Here is a 24693-nt window from a genome sequence, read left to right on the forward strand (position 1 = left end):
CATTTCCTCGCACTCCGCTTCTTCCAGGCGGCGCTTTTTCTCCCGGTAGAGACGGGTCTGCTGCTTCCGCTTCTGTCTGTATCGCTCCACATTCTGTCGGGTTCCATACTGCAGCATTATCGCCCGCGCTGCATCCTTCTCCTCCAGAACCGCTCTGCACTCCTCGTCGAACCAATCGTTTCGTCGACTCCGTTCTACGTACCCGATAGTGCTCTCGGCTGCGTTGTTGATGGCTGCTTTGACTGTACTCCAGCAGTCCTCTAGAGGGGCCACATCGAGCACACCCTCGTCCGGCAACGCTGCCTCGAGATTCTGCGCGTATGCGGTGGCGACATCCGGTTGCTTCAGTCGGTCTAGATCGTACCGGGGCGGCCGCCGGTACTGTACATTGTTAATAACGAAGAGTTTTGGGCGCAGTTTAACCATAACCAGGTAGTGTTATAAGACTCTAATTTTGGGCCCTGGGACTGCTCGGTTCTGGAAGAGTACCGGCTTTAGCCCCAGACAGCTGGTCTAAGCCGCGGCCGTCTACGGGGTGGGTCTCCAAAACCTCTTTTAGTCCCAGGTCTCAGGGCGTCTGGCGTGGGGAGGTTTTCGGAGCGCGAGGGACCTAAATAATTGAATTTCGGTGAAATGAAATGTGCTTTTAATGAAACTTACAGAAAGGTGATGCTCCACGATTCGCTTGGTGCCGAAGCTATGGTGCACGGTTGTGCGTCGTCCGTCGGTCCGGCGGATGAACGTCGATAGAGGGTCGATGCTTGGCGGTCTGGGATCGACCGGGCTGCGTACTCCACCGGCGGCACGCGAAAGTTGAGCGCTAGCGGGCGTCTTGTGGCCCGCTGTGCCGACCGCTTTGGCGTTGGTCGGAGGAACAGGGATGGTGTAGGCCGGAGATAGGTAGCCGGGTTGCCCTTCGGTATATTGTCTGGGGCCACGTGGACGGTGATCGACAGGGGCGGCTGGCTTGACTTGGATCGAAGAATCCGGCAGCTGACGGAGCTGGCAGAGAGCGGAGCGTAGGAACAGGGTGCGGAATGGCTCACTGGGGCTTTCGATATCCGGCTCGGCGACTCGGGGACGGCTCTCGGCTGTGACGGCTGTAACGGCAAATTAGACACGGCTAGCTCAGTTTAAGCTAAACCCAACGAAACGATACGATATAACTTCACCAACTGAAATCCTAGACGAAGTAAATACTCTGAACTGCCAAACTGTGATGTCCGTGGCCAAAAATGTCACTGAAGTTTGCGTCAGAGGAAGGCAGGTAATCACTCACAACTTACCAAATCAAACTCAACCAGACTGTACGGTTACCTGCTTTTCTTCTGTCGCGAACCGGCTTCGACCAAACCCTAAACTGAAATTTAATTAGCAAACTCGCTTAAGCGCCAACACACCGTGAAGTGTGATGCGAAGATGCCTGTTGAAGCCTTCCCGGTTAGCTCGCTCAGGGCAGGTCTGACGAACGCGATTCACCCTCAAAACTCAATCCAAAACCCCAGAATTAAAGTCATTCGAAATTACTAAAAAGATCAAACAAACTAGCAAAATGGGAGATGTTTACAGTATGTTTGTATTGTAGGGTCCTAGCTATATCGTATTCTTGGTTTGAACTGTGCGCGCACTTTTTATAAACGTTAGGATTAATGATAAAAAGAAAGCTCTAACCTTGATGGCGACCTGGGTCACCTAACTGTTGGCTGACACTGTAGGCTACTTCACTACGGTTCGTCGAACGGCGGGCCTCGAACTCGACTGGACCGCGTCGACGGGCGTTCGGTGTAGATCACCGGCTCTAGCCGATGGGTGGACGGTTACTCCCCGACGGACTCGCAGTCTGCGGGACGTAGCGTAGCGGTGGGAAAACCTGGTGGCCTTCTCCTGGCTGGACAGCGTCGACAGCCACTCGTTGGAGGGTACCGGCGGATGCCGACTGACGTGGAACCGGATTCGGGTCCAGTTACCGCAAGTTGATTGTGGTTTGGCGATGGAGGAACTTGATGGCCTTCTCCTGGCTGGACAGCGTCGACAGCCACTCGTTGGAGGGTACCGGCGGATGCCGACTGACGTGGAACCGGATTCGATTCCCGCTAATCCTTTGTACCTTTACGTCCACGTGCCAAATTATCGGCAGCAAATGGCATGGAGTTTTGCCCGCACGCTTGCACCTTCGTTGAAGGAATACCTTCAATCGATAAAACAAACCATCACTCAAACAATTTTGTATGCCATCATCTTGAACTCATTACCTGTATTTGCTCCAGCTACTTCACAGCACTACTTTACTATCTTAGGATTTCACAGTCAAAAACTTTTCTGTTTGGTAGTCAGCCTTCTAACTTTCACAACGACCAAATTTTAAGTAAGTCTGATCTTCTATCTTGTTTAGCAAGAAACCTCCTATTGGAGGGTGGCGTCATTGTCGCCTATTGTTGCAACTGATAAGGCGTATCAGTTGCGAATTTTGGTGATGAGCTGATGAGGATGCATTTTAAAAGGAAATTTGCAAAACAAACAAACGGTTCGCGAATTTTTGGTCGGTTTTAGTCCGTGCTAGAAGAGCCACAGCGTAACGCTCGTAACTCCCGATCTCATCTTTTCTGATGATGCTGTGAGTTTTGCTGCCAGCATCTTTTTCTGATACAAATCGTTACACGGCCGATTTGATCCCGATTGAAAACTCCGAGATGACGGAGGACGGTGCGTAGTAGCCGGGTATGGATTCCCGGAGACACTTCCACAACGAAGCAAAACTTGGCAGCACCCGGGCGTTTGCCCTTCCGATGGACGAAGTCGATGGTGCGTCTGTCCGGAATGGAGTCCTTCTGGCCACGGTGCGTCTCCGACAGGTTTATCACCGGGAGATTTAGGTAGGTTTCTGGGCCACACGGGTACTCCAAGGTACAAAAACTTTAGCACGTCGGAAAGCTTAAGGGCCACTTTGAAGCCACGCGGGAAACCACATCTAGTGTAACAAATACGGTATGCACCACTATCTGCTTTCATCAGCGCCCACAACTTGACTCCCCGCCACCGCGCTCTCAATCTCCTACTCGACCGCTCGTTGGGAGCTCAGCCACCCACAGAAACGCGCGTTTCGCACTTCCTCCTAATTTGCGCTACCTTGCTTTGTGGGTACCATTGGAGGTGACTCTCCCACCTGGGCTTTGTGTAGACCATCCATCGCAAAATTCAAATGCACCGTTTCACAAAACTAAACTTCACAAACAGTATCTCTACTTTCTCGCGCTCAGGGCATTAAGAAATAGGCAAGATGTTACCCGCCGGTAACAGTGTTCAGAGTCGATATTAGCGCCACGATAGGTCCTGACGTCAATAATGTCGGAGAAGTGCCGTCCATCAATCAAAACGTGGTCGATTTGCGATTCCGTTTGTTGTGGTGATCTCCAGATGTAACGATACGGGAGGCTGTGCTGGAAGAAAGTGCTACGAATGGCCATGTTCTTGGAGGCGGCGAAATCGATGAGGCGTAGGCCATTTTCGTTCGTCAGCTGGTGGGCGCTGAACTTTCCAATCGTCGGTCTGAATTCCTCCTCCTGGCCTACCCGTGCGTTTAGATCCCCTATGATGATCTTGACGTCGTGGTTTGGGCAGCGGTCGTACCCGCGTTCGAGCAGCGCTTAAAATGCGTCTTTGTCATCATCAGTGCTTCCGGAGGGCTGTGCACGTTTATTATGTTAATGTTGAAGAATCGGCCTTTGATCCTTAACTTGCACATTCTTTCGTCGATCGCCCACCAACCGATCACGCGCCTCTGCATGTCGCCCATCACTATAAAAGCTGTTCCCAGCTCACGTGTGTTGCCGCAACTCTGGTAGATCGTATGATTCTCTCTAAACGTTCGCACCATAGATCCTGTCCAACACACCTCCTGCAGCGCTACGATTCCGAACCCGTGGTCCTTCAGTAGATCGGCGAGTATGCGGGTGCTCTCGATGAAGTTGAGAGATCTGCAGTTCCACGTACCGAGCTTCCAATCGCAAGTCCCTTTTCGTCGCTGTGGTCGTCGCCATTGGTATCGGTTCGCATTCTTCTCTTGTTGATTTTCCGGTGCTAGTCTTTTTAACGGCTGGCTCGCAGGGCCTGACACCAACCCACTAACCCAGGGAGCTGGGCTTACCTTCCCGGAAGCTACGGGTTCTGCATTGGCATTTCCTCCAACTACAGTGCTAAATAGCTTGGCTCAAGCGCCAGTCTTCGCCGGGGGTGGTGTTTTTAATGGGCGCCCAGGAGATAATATTTTACCTGAGTTTCCACCCCCAATTTCTCCCAGAATTCCTCCAAAATTACCTCCAGTGATTCCTCCAGAAAATCCTTATGGTATTTCTCCCGGAATTCCTTGTGGAATTTCTCCAGATATTCGTTTGAGGATCCCTTTAGAAATTCCTTTAGGAATTTCTTTCGGAACGTTCTATCAGTTTTCATGCTTCCACATGGCCATTGTCCCCAAGCAACACACATGGTTACAAAACAGTGACGGCAGCGTATGTAAGGGATGCACATAAGTCACTGTGACTTACTACTTAGACTTTTTTTAAAATCGGTGCACTTCCTTATGTTTTGGTTTACGATGTTTGTTTCGAAACAGCGAACTAATATGTTCGAAATCGGGGTTCATACACAGTTAGAGGAAGGATCAAAGTATATCCTGAGTTTTTTATGTTTTTAAGTTTTCTAGAAATTATTTTTTTTGAAATGTCGTATAAAATTGTTTTTGTAAAACTGATAAGCATTTTCCACCAGGAATAAATATGAGAGGATACCTTGATCCTTCTACAATCGATATTAGCGTCACGATATCTCCTAACTATTCCTTTTTGAAATTCGTATGGTAGATATTCCCTGCCATTTTTCCAGAAACACTTTTATGACGTAACATTGTATTTTTGTCAATATTACTCCCACGAATATGTTCATTCATTCATGTCCATTAGATGACGCATTCCGTGTAACGTCCTGTTTTTCTCTGGCCAATCCTTGCCAGGTTACCAGGATGTTAATTTAATCTGATCTGAAACGAAGTAATTGCTTTGTGGGGTTTTTTCGTCACCGTTGAATTTTATGTTTCGAGATTTGTTGATTTTTTTCGGAAAAAATCCGAAAAAAATCAACAAATCTCAAAACACGAAGTAATTGCTGTTATGTACATTTGATCCAAAAGCGATGGCGACCGGATCTTCTTCGATAACGGTCAGGTGGCCGCCAGGCCAAGTGATGATTCTGACGACGTAGGTTCGCGCGGTTGATATTAAAAATATGAAAATGTGTTTAATGAAGAGTGAAATGGAAAGGAATGAAATTAATTTATCCCGCATTTTTACACCTCTTCTTCCGGAAGATCAAATTAGACACGCCACTGCTGGCTGACTGGCTGGCTGGCTGGCTGGCTGGGCTGGTCCAGTTTGGCAGCGTTTGTCGTCAGTCGTCGGGATATAGAGTAGAAATAACTGTTGTAGTAGCGAGTTGTAGAGTCACGATGCGGAGGTGTTGCGTTGTTATTTCTGTAACGAAGAGTCGCTGAGTCAGTTGAATCATTCAGCAGACAAAGGTGTGCAGGAGACGGTGTTTGAGTTTGACTTTTGGACTCATTAATTACCGTTCAAGCGTGCGTGGTTAATGTCGTAGAAGGAGAAGGAATAGTGACAGCTTGGATTCGACAAATCGTATTTAACCGGAGGTTAAACAGCGACAGTGTAAAGATCTGTGGAGCTGTGGATCCCGAGTTACGAATACATATCATTAATAATAATAAAAATTTAATTCTCGAGCAGTACGTGTTGGTTTGTTTTCTAGATTTCCCAGTAAAATAGAACCATAGAATTATCTTTTTCACTAGTTTCAACGGAACCATCGTGCAGTGATTGTACTTTGTATACAAAACCTGTCTTTTCCATCCCCCCCTTTGAATTCTAGGTACTGCGGCTACATAGATGCCAACCGGGTCGGCCTGGTGACATCGATCGAACGCATCGTTGAGCACGTTTTCATGCAAGCTCTAGCCTATCCCAACATCGAATCCGAAGATGAGGAAATGAGCTGTAATCTGATCAAATCCCAACTGCTGCCCGGATTGCGCTCATTCTGCAGTGCCCTGCGCGTTTGCGAGCAAGTCTGCAATCATTTTAACGTGTTTGATGATGGGAAGACGATTGTCTGTCGCGTCGACACCCTGGCGGAGGTTAGAGAAATGTCGAAAAGTGCGTCTACTTGCGCCGAGCTGGAGGAGCGGGTGAACAATTGGATCAAAGGAATTGCTAAAATTCTGATGGAGAGCGAACAACTACGTCGGGAGAATGATTCGAGCGGACCCCAGGATGAGTTGGAATACTGGAAGCGGCGTGGAGCGCAGTTCTCGCAACTGCTGTCCCATCTGCAGGAACGAGAAGTGCAGTGGACGTTGTACTGCCTGTCGCAGTCAGGCTCAAAAGTGTTGAAGCAATGGAAAGAGACCGACAAGAAAATTACGTTCTGCTACAATGAAGCTCGTGATAATTCCAAGTTTATTCAGGCTATGGAGGCTTGTTGTCACTCGCTTTACCTGGATGACCCAGTCAACATGAAGGAGTCGATCGTAAGCCTCCTGCAAACCGTTCGATTGATCTATAGTGTGTCGCAATTCTACAACACTTCTGAGCGTACGTCCACACTGATGGTGAAGATCACCAACCAAATGATCGAAACCTGCAAGTCATACATTACGTGCCGAGGCAAGGAAACGATTTGGACCCAGGACCGGGACTTAGTTCGCACCAAACTCACCAATTGTTTGAAGTTGAATCACATCTACAGGGAAACCTACCACGCCGTGAAATCCCAACCGTTCCTCCCCGACCAGATCCCGTTCGCCTTTTCGGAGAACTACGTCTTTGGAAAGTTCGACACATTCTGCGATCGTCTGTCGAAGATAATCGCCATGTTTAATTTGATCGATGACTACAACCACCTGTTTGAGAGACGCCTCGAAGGGTTGCTCTTGGGCGAAGCTCTTGAAGACGCCATGAACACCTTCGACGAAGCTCGGGTTGAGATCATCATGAAGAAGTACGACTACCTAGACCAACGCAACGTTGACTTTAACAATGACTTCCAAATATTCATGCAAAAGACCGACACTTTGAAGGAAACGATCGCATCCATGATTGAGCACAACTTTGACAGCGTTTGGGAGACACCCCAAGGAATCCGGTTTTTGGTTCGCTTCGAGAAAGTCAGCGAGAAGATTCCCCTCAGCACTATGGACGAGAAGTACCAACGAGTGTCCAAGTATTGCGAGAAGGAAATCGATCGCATACTGAAGCTTTATCGAAAGCAACGGGATGACCCACCATTGCCGCGAAACTTCCCACCAATAGCCGGACGTATCAAGTGGTGTCGCTCGCTGGAGTACCATTTGGAAGAGCTGGTCACCACGGTGACTACTCATCCGGTACTAGCCGCGCTCCCCACCACAAAAGATATCGAGAATCGCTACAGCTCGGCCAAGGTCATCTTGGCCGAGTACGAACAGGAGATGACCCAGATTTGGCTCAGTCAGGATGTTAGTGTGGCGGACGCCTGTCTGGTGCAGCCGATCTTGGCCCTGCAAGGTGACAGACTGGTCGTCAACTTGCATCCTACTATACCGCTGTTGATACGCGAAAGCAAGTGTATGGCGAAGATGAAGATCGACCTGCCGATCGTTGCCGCCACGTTGCTCTGTAAACAAACGCACTTCAACACAATACAGGACTCACTGAATGTGAGTAGCGATTGGTGCCTTTTGGTTACTCGTTTCAGATAATGAATGTTCTTTTCAGAGTCTTATCAAGATGTTCTTGAATACCATCAAGAAGGTCAAGTTGGAGGTCAGGCCATTGCTGCTGCCGCAACTAGTCCGCTTGACGGCCATGCTGAAACCGGGACTTAAATCCATCAACGTAAGTACTACATTGTGTGTTAGAGCTAAATGCTACGCATGAATTTACCCTTTCTTCCAGTGGACTAGCCCTAGGTGGATCGAATTCTACGACAACTGTAAGGAAGCCATCGAAATGTTCGATGTGCTGGTAGCCCGCGTCCACGACATTTACTCCAATCGTATTCTGCACGTGTTGACGTCCATGCAGGACATCCAGCTGCAATCGCTTCCGAACGACGACGAAATGTGGGCGGTGGATGAGTTCCTGGAGAATACGGAGGAAACGTGCCGTCAGGCGGCAACCGAGCTAAATCGCAAGAGCCAAATGGTGGAGGAGGCAGTCGAAGAAGTCTTGGATTTAGTGCATCGTGCTTCTCAGATATTCAAACGAATGGTCGGTGCCGAAAATGACTTTTTCGTTGATGAAGACAAAAAACCATCGGAGAAGTCGTCCCCAACCCCGGAGGGAGACAATGATGACGGAAGCGGCCAGCAGCAGGATTGGAGCATCCTTTGGTCCTGCTTCGAGAACCCATTGCAGCTACTGTCGCACCACGGTGGTGGCCTTCCGAAAGGAATGCAAGACATGGTATTCAATGCTGTCTCGGAGATGCGGCGCTACTACAGTCGCAAGGTGATCGATGTCCTCATACGCGTGACCCGAACATCTCTGGACTGCCTGAGGCGGCGGTTCATCGAGGTCGAAGGCGAAGATCAACCGCGCAAACCGATTTTCATTCTCCAGTCCTTGCTGATGATACCGAACGTGACCATCAGACCGAACCTAGAAGAGCTGCAGGATGCGTTGACGATTGCCGGTAAACAGATAACCGGTGTCTCCAAAGGTGTTGCACAGTGGAACACCGGCAAGGATATCGACGATAAGCCAAGGCCTTCGGCTGCCGCTCTTGCTTCGGCCGCTACGGCGGCAAAGTTGGCAAAAGCGAGCGCCGCCACGCTTGATGATAAGTCTCGGCGGCGCAAGATGTACCGATTGCAGTCGGAGGAGAAACCCCGTATGATACACATGACGAAGAGTTTCTACAGCTACGTGATGGACAACAAGGAAGTGGTGAAGACGCTGTCGTTGCTGTCAAGCTGCATCCGTAACATGAAGCCCGAGCTACACCAGTTTGTGGACAAGTGGAAGCCGTATCACTTCCTGTGGAAGAACGATAAGACCATACGGCAGCTGCTGGAGTGTACACTTTTCGAGTTTGAAAGCACGCTTCGGCAGCTGGTTGACTTGGAAACGAACCTACAGGTGGAGAAGGACATGCAGTACTTCGGTCAAAGCATTGCCCTGTCCACGGAGAAGCTGAAGTTTGGTTTATCGATTGAAATCAAGTGTAAGTATGAATGATGGTAGTATGTTTTGGTTTTTGCAGGCACATCTGCATATGGTGTTGTCTTTCCACCTGTTATCAATTTCTTAAGTAGAATAGAGTTTAACCCCGAAATTTCGAATCACTTTTTATAGCTTGCACTCACAAACTGGGACAGGCGATGAAGAAAAAGTACAAACGCGAGATGGACTACGTCTACGCGGTGATCAACGAGATGGACCGCAAGCTGGATCGCCAAATACGCGATCTAGACGACGTTCGCACAGTGATGGATACCCTCAGTAAGATCCGCGAACAGGAAGTCGATATGGAGCTGAAGATTGAACCGATCGAAGAAGCATTCAACATGATGCACAAGTATGAGATAGCGGTCGATCGCGAGCAAATGGACCAGGTTGACAATCTGCGCTACACTTGGGTGCGCTTGCAGTCCCGTGCCAAAGAGGTACACTGCAAACTGCTTGAGATGCAACCAGATTTCCAAAGCGACCTGCGCGCCAATTTGGAGAGATTCAAGCAGGACAAGATAGACTACGTTGCCGAGTACAGGGTGTCAGGGCCCATGGAACCGGGCCTGACGCCACGCGAAGCGTCCGACAAGTTGTTGCTCTTCCAAGTGAGTATGAGGTGATCGATGGGACTTGCCCATGTATTCTTACTCCGTTTGTTTTTCTTTTCTAGAATCGATTCGACGGCATGTGGAGAAAGCTCCAGACTTATCAGAGTGGCGAGGAACTGTTTGGTTTGCCTCAATCAGACTATCCTGAACTTGGCCAGATCAAGAAGGAGCTGAACTTGCTACAGAAGTTGTACAAGCTTTACAACGATGTCATTGATCGGGTCAGCAGCTACTATGATATTCCTTGGAGTGATGTCGACATCGAAGAGATCAACAACGAACTGATGGAGTTCCAGAATCGTTGCCGCAAGCTACCAAAGGGTCTCAAGGAGTGGCCCGCCTTTTACGCCCTCAAACGAACAATTGATGACTTCAATGACATGTGTCCATTGCTTGAGCTTATGGCTAATCGAGCGATGAAACCACGTCATTGGCAGAGAATCATGGAGGTGACAAAATATACCTTCGAGTTTGATAGCGAAGGTTTCACGCTGAAGCACATTCTGGAAGCGCCTCTACTGAAGCACAAGGAAGACATCGAAGATATCTGTATATCGGCAATGAAAGAGAAAGACATCGAAGCGAAACTTAAGCAGGTCACGAACGAATGGTCCGCTCACGAGCTCAGTTTTATGACCTTCAACAACAGAGGAGAACTGTTGCTACGCGGTGACACAACCGCTGAAACTATAGGTCAACTTGAGGACAGCTTAATGGTGCTGAGCTCTCTTCTCTCCAATCGATACAACGCACCATTCCGTAAGCAAATCCAACAATGGGTCTACGATCTATCCAACTCGAACGACATTCTCGAAAGATGGTTGCTAGTGCAGAATATGTGGGTCTACCTGGAAGCTGTATTCGTCGGTGGCGACATTGCCAAGCAGCTGCCAAAGGAAGCGAAACGTTTCTCCAAGATCGACAAGTCTTGGCAGAAGATTATGCAGCGTGCCCACGAGACACCAGGCGTAGTTGCCTGCTGTGTTGGTGATGATTTGCTGAAGCAGTTACTACCGCATCTTCAAGAACAACTAGAACTGTGTCAGAAATCCCTTAGTGGATACCTAGAGAAGAAACGTATGATGTTCCCGAGATTCTTCTTCGTGTCGGATCCGGCTTTGCTGGAAATCCTCGGACAGGCGTCCGACTCCCACACGATACAAAATCATCTACTGTCGATATTCGACAACACCAGATACGTAAAGTTCCACGACATCGAGTACAACAAAATGATGGCGATCATTTCCTCAGAAGGCGAGATGATTCCGCTGGATCGAGCTATTCGAGCAGAAGGTTCAGTCGAGACGTGGCTTACGTCATTGCTGCAGTCTATGCAACAATCGCTTCACTCCATCATTCGACAGGCGTACCATCTGATGAACGATCCCAACTTTACTCTGCTATCGTTCCTGGAGAAGCTCCCAGCGCAAGTGGGGCTTCTGGGTATTCAGATGATTTGGACCAGGGACGCCGAAATGGCGCTGATGCAAGCGCGCCACGAGAAGAAGGTTATGTCGGAGACGAACAACAAATTCTTGGAACTGTTGAACACACTGATCGATCAGACTACGCGCGACTTGGTGAAGATTGAACGCACCAAGTTTGAAACCTTGATCACGATTCACGTCCATCAGCGCGATATATTCGACATCTTGTGCCGGATGAACATCCGATCGGCAAACGACTTCGAATGGTTGAAGCAGTGTAGGTTCTACTTCAAGGAAGATGTCGATAAAACGTGGATCAACATAACGGACGTTACGTTCATTTACCAGAACGAGTACTTGGGGTGCACAGATCGACTGGTAATTACACCGTTGACTGATCGTTGCTATATAACTCTTGCTCAGGCCTTAGCACTGAGTATGGGTGGAAGTCCTTGTGGTCCAGCGGGAACTGGAAAGACCGAAACGGTCAAGGACATGGGTAAAACGTTGGCCAAGTACGTAGTTGTGTTTAACTGTTCCGATCAGATGGACTACAGAGGCTTGGGACGGATCTACAAAGGCTTGGCGCAATCCGGATCTTGGGGTTGCTTTGACGAGTTCAACCGTATTGAGCTCCCGGTCCTGTCCGTCGCAGCCCAACAGGTGGCAGTCATTCTCACTGCCAAGAAGGAGAAAAAGAAGCGATTCATATTCACCGATGGGGATGACATCGAAATGAACTCTGAGTTTGGTGTGTTCATCACCATGAATCCCGGTTATGCCGGGCGTAAAGAGTTACCGGAGAACTTGAAAATCCAGTTCAGAACCGTCGCAATGATGGTACCGGATCGTCAGATCATCATTCGCGTGAAGCTTGCCTCCTGCGGTTTCCTTGAGAATATCACGCTTGCCAGGAAGTTCTACACCTTGTACAAGTTGTGCGAAGAGCAGCTGACCAAACAGGTTCATTACGACTTCGGTCTACGAAATATTCTTTCGGTTCTCAGAACACTGGGAGCCGCCAAACGAGTGAATCACAAGGACAGTGAGAGCACCATCGTAATGCGAGTGCTGCGAGACATGAACCTATCAAAGCTGATTGATGAAGATGAACCACTATTTATGTCTCTAGTTACGGATCTTTTCCCCAACCAGACGTTGGAGAAAACTAGCTACGGAGAGCTGGAGGCAGCTATTCAAGTACGCGTTGAACAAGCGGGACTTATCTACCATCCTCCATGGATACTGAAGCTGATTCAACTGTACGAAACTCAGCAAGTTCGCCATGGAATTATGACCCTGGGACCCCCAGGAGCAGGCAAGACCTGCTGCATAAGAATCTTGATGAAGTCCCTGACTGACATCGGGCTTATTCACAAGGAAATGCGCATGAATCCGAAGGCGATTACAGCCGCCCAAATGTTCGGTAGGTTGGACGTAGCCACGAACGATTGGACCGATGGTATTTTCTCAGCCCTCTGGAGGAAAACGCTCAAGGTGAAGAAAGGCGAACATACGTGGCTCGTACTCGATGGACCGGTCGACAGTATTTGGATCGAGAACTTGAACTCGGTGCTGGACGACAACAAAACCCTAACGCTGGCTAACGGGGATCGTCTCTCGATGGCACCGACCTGCAAGATCATCTTCGAACCGCACAACATCGACAACGCGTCGCCGGCTACCGTTTCCCGCAACGGTATGGTTTACATGAGTTCGTCAGGTTTGGACTGGAAACCAAGTGAGTACTAGTTTGGGAATGTGCGTTTGAAATTTCGTCGAATCCCGTTAACATGTCTTTCTCTTCCGCAGTACTCCAAGCGTGGTTGCGGACACGTAGCCCGCTGGAGAAGAAAGTTTTCAACGAGCTGTTCGACGGATCGTTCCTAAAAATCTACACCTGGGTCACGCAAAACCTGATGCTGATGATGGACGTGCTGCAGTGCAACTTTATACAGCAGATGATCTACATTCTGGATGGATTGGTTCCTGTGACCGGGGAAAACGAGCAGGAGGTGGCACTGTCTACTACCGGAAGCTTGGACGGTTTGTTTTGGTTCATGAGCTGTTTGACCTTTTGTACTCATTTTCTTTCCTTGTTTGCAGACGACATGAACGACGACGAAGCACCGAAGCCGAAGGATGAAGCCTGCACCCCGGAGCACTTGAACCGGCTGTACGTATTCGCCATTGCGTGGGGTATCGGAGCGTACCTCAACTCTGCGGACCGCCTCAAGTTGGACGCACACGTCAAGGCCAAGTATCGCAATCTGGATTTTCCCACCGCCGAGGAGAAGCCAGATTCGTCGATATACGATTATTTTGTGTCGGCCACGGGCAGTTGGCAGTTGTGGAAAACTCTAGTGACGCCCTACGTATACCCGGAGCACTCGACTCCGGACTATTTGAGCATCTTGATTCCGATTGTGGACAACGTACGCATCGACTACCTGATCAACGTGATCGTCAAGCAGGAGAAGGCCGTACTGCTGATCGGAGAACAGGGCACAGCCAAGACAGTTATGATGAAGAGCTTCATGAAGAAGCTGAACACGGAAACACACATGGGACGTTCGTTCAACTTTTCATCCGCTACCAGTCCGTACCACTTTCAGAAAACCATCGAAAGCTACGTGGAGAAACGGCTGGGCAACATGTTTGGACCGGGCGGGGGTCGTAAGCTTCTGGTATTTATTGACGATATCAATATGCCTCAGATCAACGAATGGGGCGACCAGATTACGAACGAAATCGTCAGACAGACCATGGACATGAGAGGGTTCTACAGTCTGGAGAAACCAGGAGAATTTACTAACATCGTGGACGTCCAGTTCGCCGGAGCAATGGGTTTACCCGGAGGGGGTCGCAACGACATACCAGCGCGCCTGAAACGCCAATTTAGCGTCTTCAATTGTAACATTCCAGATAATACGTCGATAGATACGATCTTTAGAACACTCGGCGAAGGACACTACAATGTAAAGCGCGGATTTTCAATGGAGGTGCGAAAGCTTGTGAAACGGCTAGTGCCTCTAACTCGAGTGCTTTGGCAGCGTACAAGAGAACAACTTCTTCCCACTCCTGCAAAATTCCACTATATATTCAGCTTGAGAGACCTTTCCCGGATATGGCAAGGAATGATCGGAACCTTATCGACGGTGATCACATGCGAATCGGTGTTGATTCTACTATGGAAGAACGAATGCACCCGGGTGTTCGCTGATCGTTTTGTATCGATGTCTGACACGGAATGGTTCCTGGAACAGATGCTTCAAGTACTAGAGACAGACATTGGGCCCGAGTACAGAGAGATGGCCGGACCGAGTCCGGTCTTTGTCGACTTCATGCGAGACGCTCCAGAGCCAACCGGAGAGGAAGGCGAGGAAACAGATATGGAATTACCGAAGGTTTACGAGCCAGTGACAGATTTTAGTATTCTGCGAGAACGTCTTAAAATGTTTCTGCTACAGTTCAATGAAATGATTCGTGGAACTGGGATGGACTTGGTATTCTTCCCAGATGCAATGCTACACTTGGTGAAAATATCGAGGATCATCCGTCACCCAAGGGGAAACGTAATGCTGGTAGGCGTCGGCGGGTCTGGAAAACAGTCGCTTACTAAGCTCGCTTCGTTCATCGCTGGATATAAAACCTTCCAGATCAGTTTAACACGCTCCTACAACGTAGCTAACTTCCTTGAAGATTTAAAGCTCCTGTATCGCTCATGCGGCGTACAGGGCAAGGGAACGACGTTCCTATTCACAGACATGGATGTCAAGGAGGAAAGTTTCCTTGAATATTTGAACAACATCCTGTCATCGGGAGTAATTTCGAACTTATTCAATCGTGACGAACAGACCGAGATAGTTTCTGAACTAACACCGACCATGAAGCGGGAGAACCAGAAGAAGAACGTGACACAAGAAACGGTAATGGAATATTTCCTGCAGCGTGTCTGTCACCATCTTCATGTGGTATTCTGCTTTTCTCCTGTCGGCGAGACATTCCGACGCAGAATTATGCGGTTTCCTGCATTGGTATCAGGTTGCACAGTCGACTGGTTCCAACCTTGGCCGAAAGATGCGTTGGTGGCCGTCGCTCGACATTTTCTAACAGATTTTTCGATCGAATGCACCCCGGAGGTGAAGGACGAACTGGTGAGTGCGCTTGGGACAATACAAGACGTAGTGTCACAGACTTCTCTGGAATACTACCAACGATTCCGCCGTGCAACGCACGTCACTCCCAAGTCATACCTGAACTTTATAGCAGGTTACAAGAACATTTACACTCAAAAGCACAAGGAGTTATGCGACGGAGCGGAGAAGATGGATACTGGTCTGGAAAAGCTGGCCGAAGCTTCCGAGTCAGTCGAAATTCTGAAACAAGAGCTCGCAGTGATGGAAAAGGATTTGGTGGAGGCTTCCGCCAAAGCCGAGCGCGTATTGGTTGAAGTTACAGAGCGAGCTATGCAGGCTGAAGTATTCAAGAACCAAGTCCAGGTGGTGAAAGAAAAGGCCGAAGCCTTGGTGCAGAACATCGCCGCTGAAAAAGGATTTGCCGAAGAAAAATTGGAAGCGGCCAAGCCTGCACTAGAAGAAGCAGAGGCAGCGCTCAATACCATCAAACCAGCTCACATAGCTACAGTCCGTAAGCTTGGCAGGCCGCCTCATTTGATTATGCGTATCATGGACTGCGTATTGATTATGTTCCAACGGAAGCTACATCCGGTAATCGCAGACACGAGTGCGCCATCACCCAAACCCTCTTGGCAGGAATCTCTGAAAATGATGGCTAGCACAACTTTCCTGCTTCAGTTGCAGAACTACCCGAAAGATACCATCAACGATGAAATGATCGAGCACCTGCAGCCGTACTTCCGAATGGAGGACTACAACATGGACACAGCCAGAAGGGTGTGTGGCGACGTCGCAGGGTTGCTATCCTGGACCAAAGCTATGGCATTCTTCCATGGGGTGAACAAGGAAGTACTGCCGCTGAAGGCAAACCTGATGCTGCAGGAAGCTCGTCTCAAGATCGCCATGGACGACTTGGCCGCGGCCGAGAACCAACTGGCTGAGCGTGAAGCTGCCCTGCAGAAAGTCAAAGACCAATACGACGCCGCCGTTTCCGAGAAACAACGGTTGACGGATGCCGCGAACAGTTGTCTGCGCAAAATGACCGCAGCCACAGCGCTGATCAACGGTCTGGGCGGTGAGAAAACCCGCTGGACACAGCAGAGCAAAGAGTTCAAAATTCAACTCGGCAAACTCGTTGGAGATGTCTTGCTTGCAACAGGATTCTTATCCTACTGTGGCCCATACAACCAGGAGTTCCGCGGAACTCTATTCAAAACGTGGATGAACATCTTAAGAACTCGAACCATACCGTATACGACAGGACTAAGTATCATCGGAATGTTGACCGACTCTGCCACTATTTCCGAATGGAATCTGCAGGGTCTACCAAACGATGAACTTTCCATTCAAAACGCATTGATTGTAACGAAATCCAGCAGTTATCCGCTGTTAATTGACCCCCAGAGCCAGGGAAAGATCTGGATTAAATGCAAAGAAGATCAAAACGAGCTGCAAATTACGTCTCTCAACCACAAATACTTCAGAACCCATTTGGAGGACAGTTTGTCCCTCGGACGTCCACTGTTGATCGAAGATGTTGGAATAGAGTTGGACCCCGTCATTGATAATGTGTTGGAGAAGAACTTCATCAAATCTGGATCCATGGAGAAAGTGCTCGTCGGTGATAAAGAGTGTGATGTGATGCCAGGTTTCATGTTGTATATCACCACCAAATTACCAAATCCTGCTTTTAGCCCCGAGATCAGTTCCAAAACATCCATTATTGATTTCACTGTAACCATGCGCGGCTTGGAGGACCAACTGCTCGGTCGCGTTATATTGATGGAGAAGGCCGATCTAGAATCGGAACGAGTGCAACTGTTTGAAAGCGTCATGAAGAACCAACGCAGCATGAAAGAGCTGGAAGCCAATCTACTTCTCCGTCTGACATCTACCGAGGGATCTCTGGTAGACGATGAAGCACTGATCGAGGTGCTGCAAGAAACGAAAACTACCGCCGAAGACGTGAACCAGAAGTTGAAGATCGCCGAAGTGACCGAGAAGAAGATCATGATCGCTCGAGAGGAGTTCCGAGCGGTGGCAGCACGAGGATCAATCCTATACTTCTTGATCGTGGAAATGTCGAACGTGAATGTTATGTATCAGAACTCGCTGAAGCAGTTCTTGATCATATTCGACAACTCGATCACCAAATCCGCCAAGAGTAACATTACTGAGGAACGAATCAACATAATTCTAAAGTACCTCACATACGAGGTATGGGCTTTCACGAGCCGTAGTTTGTACGAGAGACATAAGCAGTTGTTCACTCTCATGTTGGCGGTTAAAATTGACTACCAAAAGGGCAACATTAGCCATGATGAATTCATGGCATTCGTCAAAGGAGGTGCATCGCTGGATCTGAACGGAGTAACTGCAAAGCCCTTCAAATGGATTTTGGACATAACTTGGTTAAACTTGGTTGAAATTAGTAAGTTGAAAACTTTCAGTGGAATATTGAAGAAGATCGAATACAACGAAAGGGAGTGGAGAATGTGGTACGAAACCGAACGACCCGAAATGGAAGTCATCCCTTGCGATTATGAAAACGAGTTGGATGTTTTTAGGAAACTGTTGTTGATACGATCTTGGAGTCCGGACAGGACGGTTTCGCAAGCTAGACGTTACATCGAGGTATCCCTTGGCAAAGAATACGGAGAAATGCACATTTTAGATTTGGATATAACTTGGTCGGAATCGGAGCCTCGGACACCTTTGGTATGTATCTTGTCCATCGGCTCCGATCCGACCGTCCAAATTGCGGCGCTGGCCAAATCCAAGGGCATCCCACTGAAGACAGTTTCCATGGGTCAAGGTCAAGAATACCACGCTCGTAAAATGATGACGGATTGCATGGCCTCTGGAGGATGGCTACTACTTCAAAACGTCCACCTGTCTCTCACATTCTGCAATGAAATTATTGATATCCTAATCGAAACCGAGCACGTAGCGGAATCATTCCGCCTTTGGATAACCACCGAAACGCACCAGCACTTTCCAATTGGCTTGCTTCAGATGGCGATCAAGTTTACCAACGAACCACCGCAAGGAATTCGCGCCAGCTTGAAGCGTAGCTATCTTACTTTCACACAGGATTACCTAGATTACACCTCGGCACCTCAGTGGCCACCGCTGTTGTACACCGTAGCATTCCTGCACTGTGTCGTTCAAGAACGACGTAAATTTGGTCCTTTGGGATGGAACATCCCGTACGAGTTCAACGCGGCGGATTTCTCCGCCAGCGTGCAATTCATCCAAAACCACCTGGATGAAATGGACCCGAAAAAAGGCGTATCATGGCAAACGCTTTGCTACATGCTCGGTGAAGTCATGTACGGAGGACGAGTTACGGACGACTTCGATAAACGCCTGCTTACCACCTTTACGCAAGTGTGGTTCTCGGAACATCTTCTCACACCGAGTTTCGAGTTCTACAAGGGATACCGAGTTCCAAACTCGCGAAACATTCAAACCTACATAGATTATATTAATCAATTGCCTTCGACGGATACTCCAGAGGTGTTTGGCTTGCATCCCAACGCGGACATTACCTATCAGATCAATACGGCAAAGGGCATTCTGGATACCATCCTCAGTGTACAACCGAAAGAGGGTGGTGGTGGAGCTGGCGAGACTAGGGAATCGATAGTTTGGCAGCTGGCAAATGATATGTTACGCAAGCTGCCTCCGCAGTACGTTTCGTTCGAGGTGAAGGAGTCGCTGGCCAGGATGGGTGCGCTGTTGCCGATGAATATTTTCCTAAGGTAAGTTATACATTACACTTGAACCCTAATTTACACCCAAAATTGACCCTCAGTGGGTCCCAATCTGGGGTCACAGGTCACGCGAATTTATCTAGAACTGAAAGTGTAGGAACGAAATGATACTGTTTCTTGGATTTTGCGCCTCAGGGAACACTTATATAGTTGTGTGTCAATGTTTGGTGGTTCTCAATATGAAGTTACGGGCCATGTGAATTTCTGAAGAACCAAAAGTGCTTGGAAGAACTGTAAATGTTGTCTAGATTTTAAGTCTTAAATAATACTACACAGAAAAAAAAGGAAAAATTAAAACTTCTCACACTGGATTGAAAACCACTGAGCATCCCAGGCATCACAGTAGAATTTACAGGAGGAACCTCTGGATGCTTGAAAGAATTCCATCGGGAACCCCCAAAGAAATTCCAGTAAAAATCTCCAAAGGAATTCCAATAGATACCCCAAAGGAATTGGAGAAGTAATCTCAAAAGTGTTTCCAGTAAAAATCTCAAAGGAATTACGGGAGACATAACTGAAGCAATTGCAAGAAGAATCATCAAACGATATTTTGGAAAAATTCCCGAAGTATTTCCAGAAGGAATACTCGAATGAATTGCAAGAGGTATTCGCGAAGGATTTCCAGGAAGAATCCCCAAATGAATGCCCGAAAAAGAATTTCAGAATAAATCTCCGATTAATTCCTAGGAAGAATCCCCGAAGAAATATTCTAAAGAAATCCAGCAGGAGTCCCCGAAAGAATTACAGTAGGAATCCCCAAATGAATTCAAAGAGGAATCCCCATTAGAATTCCGGGAGAAATCGCCGTTGAATTTTCAGGATGAATTCCAGAAGGAACCCTTGAAATATTTCCGGTAGGAATCCCCAAAGGAGTCACAGCACTAGTCCCCAAAGTAATAACAACAGGAATCCCCAATATAATTTTATGTGGAATCCCCAAAGAATTTCCAAGAGGAATTCTCAAACGAATTCCAGCAGAAATCCCCGAATGAACTGCAAGGTTTTCCTGGAGGAAACCCCGACGATTTTTCTGGAGGAATCCCTGAAGCAATTCCAGGGAATATCTCCGAAATAATTCCAGAAAGAATCCCCGAAGAAAATTCCAGCAGGAATCTACAAAGAAAACCGAGGAGGAATCACCAAAGAGATTCCAAAACGTATCCCCGAAGGAATTGAAGGACGAATCATCGAAGGATATCATGCAGAAAACTTCAAAGGGTTTTCAGGAAAAATCCTCAAAAGATTTTCAACAGGAATCCTCGAAGGAATTGCAAGTGGAATACCGGAAGGAATTCCAGGAGAAATCCTAGAAGGTTATACATAAAAAATCTGTAGAGAATTTCCAGGTAGGAAATGGCCTGGAATGTCTGGTGCACCAAGAATCTCTCTTAGTGAGATGCCTGCAATAACTTCTAGAAATTGATTGGAATTTTAACACTCCCACTGCCATGCCTCCCAAACAGTGGGAACGGTAATTTCAACTTGATATAACTCAGCCGTTTTTCATCCGATTTGCAAAATTTTTGAAGCTATGAATTTTCCCAGCTTTCTAGATAAGTATAAAATTTTCAAACTATGGATTTGACCAAAGTTCTATTTTTGAGTACTCAAAAACTCGGAGCAAGTACCTTAAAAATGCTGTTTTTCTGGAGCCATTCCGAATGTAAATTAGTTTCCACGCATATTTTAATGTTGAATTGCCCATATTAATGAAGCAAAATTATTGCAAAGAAATATATGGAGATACTCATTATTTAAGACTATAAAATCTTCACAAAATTACGTATAATACAGAAAATTTGTATATTCGATTTGAACTTTGTATTCATCGCGACAACCCCTGTGTTTTATTGCTTGAAACCAATCACGTGCACATGAGAAATCTTTTTCCGAACGATTGTGAAAAGTGTGAATCTCAGAAACTACAAAATTTTCATAAAATCACGTATAAATACAGGAAATTCGTATTTTCAGTTTGAACTTTACGTTCATCGCGACAATCCCCATATTATATTGCTTGAAAATAATCACGTGTACATAAGAATACCTTTACAGATAAATGGGGACAAGTGTGAATCATAAAAACTACAAAATCTTCACAAAATTACGTACAATACAGAAAATTTTTATATTCGATTTGAACTTTGTATTCATCACGACAACCCCTGTGTTGTATTGCTTTAAACCAATCACGTGCACATGAGAAATCTTTTTCCGAACGATTGTGAAAAGTGTGAATCTCAGAAACTACAAAATTTTCATAAAATCACGTATAAATACAGGAAATTCGTATTTTCAGTTTGAACTTTACGTTCATCGCGACAATCCCCATATTATATTGCTTGAAAATAATCACGTGTACATAAGAATACCTTTACAGATAAATGGGGACAAGTGTGAATCATAAAAACTACAAAATCTTCACAAAACTACGTACAATACAGAAAATGTGTATATTCGGTTTGAACTTTATATTCATCGCGACAACCCCTATGTTTTGTTGCTTGAAAACAATCACGTGTTCATGAGAAAACTTTTTCCGAACGATTGTGAATAGTGTGTATCTTAGGAACTGCAACATTTTCACAAAATCACGTATTATACAGGGAATTTGTATATTCGATTTGAACTTTGTATTCATCGCGACAACCCTAGTGTTTTATTGCTTGAAAACAATCACGTGTACATAGGGATACTTTTCAACGCGAAAGTGAGAAGTGTGAATCGTAAAAAATACAAAATCTTCACAAAATTACGTATAATACAGAAAATAAGTATATTCGATTCGAACTTCACATTTGCCGTAACAACCCCTGTGTTTTATTGCTTGAGAACAATCGCATGTGCACAAGAATACTTTTTCAAAACGAATGTGAAATGTGTAAATCTTAGGAACTAAAAAAAACACAAAATTACGTGAAATACTGGAAATTCGTATTTTCAGTTTTACACTTCCCGTCCGTCGAAACAATCCATGTCTCTCATTGCTTAAAAACAATCACATACATACATAAGAATACATTTCCACAGCGATAGGAAGAAGTATGAATCAGAAAAACTACACAGCTTTCACAATTTTACGTATAATACAAGAAGTTTGTATTTGTGATTGGAACTCAACATTCATCGTGACAACCCCTGTGTATTATTTTTTTAAACAATCACATGCGCATGATAAGTATGATTCTTGAAAACTACAAAATCTTCAAAAAATTACTTGAAATACAGGGTTTTACTTACACATGTTTTATCTCTCGCTTCAGCTCTAGCGATTGCTAGCTCGACTTTATTTGTGATAGAAGACGTAAATTTGTGTCAAACGGGCCGCTCCTTTTATGTGAACTTAAATTTACATGATTTTTTCTGAGAGTGTACACTTACATTTTGACGACGATGATTCACGATACACTGAAAATTGTCAATGTTGAAAATTGTTTCTTCGTTCTTTAGATAAAATCATAAGATAATATTCTTGAATTGGCAATTCCCCGCATGAAAGAACGAAATTCCACCCTATGGGGGAATTCCCCCCTGGTTGAAAACCACTGGTATAATGCAAGATAAATGTATTTTAAGTTCGACCTCAGCATTGATCGTGACAACCTTATTGCTTTTTTGCATGAAAGTAATCAAGTACATAAGAATACATTCTCAGAATAATTGTGAGAATGAGGAATTATTAGAACTACAATATTTTCACAAAATTACGTAAAATACAGATTTTGTTTTATTTTTGGTGAAAACACAACGTTCGTAGCGGCATCCTCTTTGTATAATTATTTTGAAATAACCTTCAGTTGAATTGTTCCGAGTACATCCTTGATGGAATCTCTCTAAAGGTGGTATTATATACCCATATACTGCATGCACTAATGTCAGAGCATAATCCTACAGAAATGTCAATGAACGTATTTCCAGAAGGATCCTTAGAATAATTTAAAAAATCCTAGAGTTTATTCAAAGAGAAATGTTTGGAAGAATTTGAGAAGAATTTCCTGGAGGAATTCCTGCTGCATTTTTGAGAGAAATTTCGGGATGAATTTATGGGAGAATTCCGAAAGAGTCTTTCCTGGGTGAATTCCTGAAGGATTCCCTGGAGAAATGTATGAAAGCACTTTTAGCATGTAAGTATCTAGATGTTTATAGTAAGTCACTGTGGAATTCCTAGAGAAAGTCTTGGAGGAATAACTGAAGGAACCCCTGAAGAAATTCTTCGAGTAATCCATGAAGGAATTCCTGGAGGAATGTCTGAAGCAATTCCTGAAAAAAACTCTAGAGAGAATCCAGAAGGAATGCATGGAGCAACTTTTAAATCAATTCCTGACGTAACTCCCTGAGGAATTCTTGGATGAGACCCAGTAGCAATTCCTGGATAAATACCTGATGGAGCTCTTGGAACAACTCCTGGTGAAACATCCAGAGGAATTCTAGAAGGAATTTCTGGAGAAATTTCTAGAAAAATCCCTTGAGAAATTTCAGAAGGATTTCCTGGAAGAATCCTTAGAGGAGTTTCTGGAGGGTTTCCTGGATGAATTTTCGAAGAATTTACCGGAAGAATCTCTGGAAAAATTTGAAATCTGCAAGATGTCCAGGAGCATTTCCTGGAAGAATTCCTGAAGAAATTCCTGGAGTTATTCCCGGAGGAGTTCCTGGAGAAATTCCTTGATAAAATCCTGAAGGAATGCCTGAAGGAATTTCTAGGAGTATTCCTGTGAGAAGTGTTGGAGGAATCCTTGAAGGAATTCCTGGATGAATCTCTAGAGAAATTCTTGAAAGAATTACTGGATGAATTTTTGGAGATATCTCTAAAGGAAATCTGGAAAATTTATTTTTCTGAAAAAATCCCTTGAGAAACTCCTGAAGGATTTTCTAGAGGAATTTCTGAAGGGATTCCTGGAGAAATTTTCGAAGGAATTACTGAATTACTAGTGGAATCCTTAGAGAAATTTGTGAGAAATCCCAGGAGGAATTCCTGAAGCAACTCCTAGAGGAATTTCTAGAAGAATTCCTGAAAGTATCCCTGGAAAAAAATCCTGGAAGGATTTCTGAAGAAATCCCTGAGAAGATTCTTAGAGGAATTTCTGAACGATTTCCTGGATGAATCTTTGAAGTATTTCTTGGAGGAATCTTCGAAGGATTGCCTGGAGGAATTCTTGAGAAACGCCCTGGAGAAATTCATGGAGAAATCCCAGGAGGAATCATTGAAACAATTCTTGAAACAATATTTGGAGTAATTCCTGGAGAAATGCCTGAAGGAATTCCTAAAAAATGAGATGAACCAGCCTAGGGCTGAAAATCTCAAAAATAAAGACAAAAAAAAAATTCCTAAAAAATCCTTAAGGTATTCCTGGAGAATTTCCTGCAAGAATTTTTGAAGAAATTCCTAAAGGATTTTCTGGAGAAATTTCTGGAGAAATTGCTGACATAATTTCTGAAGAATGTCCAGAAGCAATTTTTGTATCAAC

At 45.9% G+C, this 24693-nt stretch overlaps 1 protein-coding gene across 2 annotated transcripts in view; it reads left to right on the plus strand.

Moving 5' to 3' along the window:
- LOC109405027 (dynein axonemal heavy chain 5) overlaps positions 1-24693 on the plus strand; it is a 76384-nt gene that overhangs the window by 13242 nt on the left and 38449 nt on the right. Inside the window, exons 3-9 of one of the 2 annotated variants that reach the window (XM_062858766.1) lie at positions 5938-7762; positions 7821-7940; positions 8001-9270; positions 9402-9883; positions 9949-13054; positions 13126-13359; positions 13420-19216. In XM_062858766.1, coding sequence (XP_062714750.1) covers positions 5938-7762; positions 7821-7940; positions 8001-9270; positions 9402-9883; positions 9949-13054; positions 13126-13359; positions 13420-19216 — 12834 coding nt within the window. Of the gene's footprint in view, positions 1-5937; positions 7763-7820; positions 7941-8000; positions 9271-9401; positions 9884-9948; positions 13055-13125; positions 19217-24693 lie in introns of both variants that reach the window. The other variant, XM_062858765.1, reaches the window with a different exon arrangement.

This window comes from Aedes albopictus, chromosome 3 (genome assembly GCF_035046485.1).
Source record: "Aedes albopictus strain Foshan chromosome 3, AalbF5, whole genome shotgun sequence".
Lineage (NCBI taxonomy): Eukaryota > Metazoa > Arthropoda > Insecta > Diptera > Culicidae > Aedes > Aedes albopictus.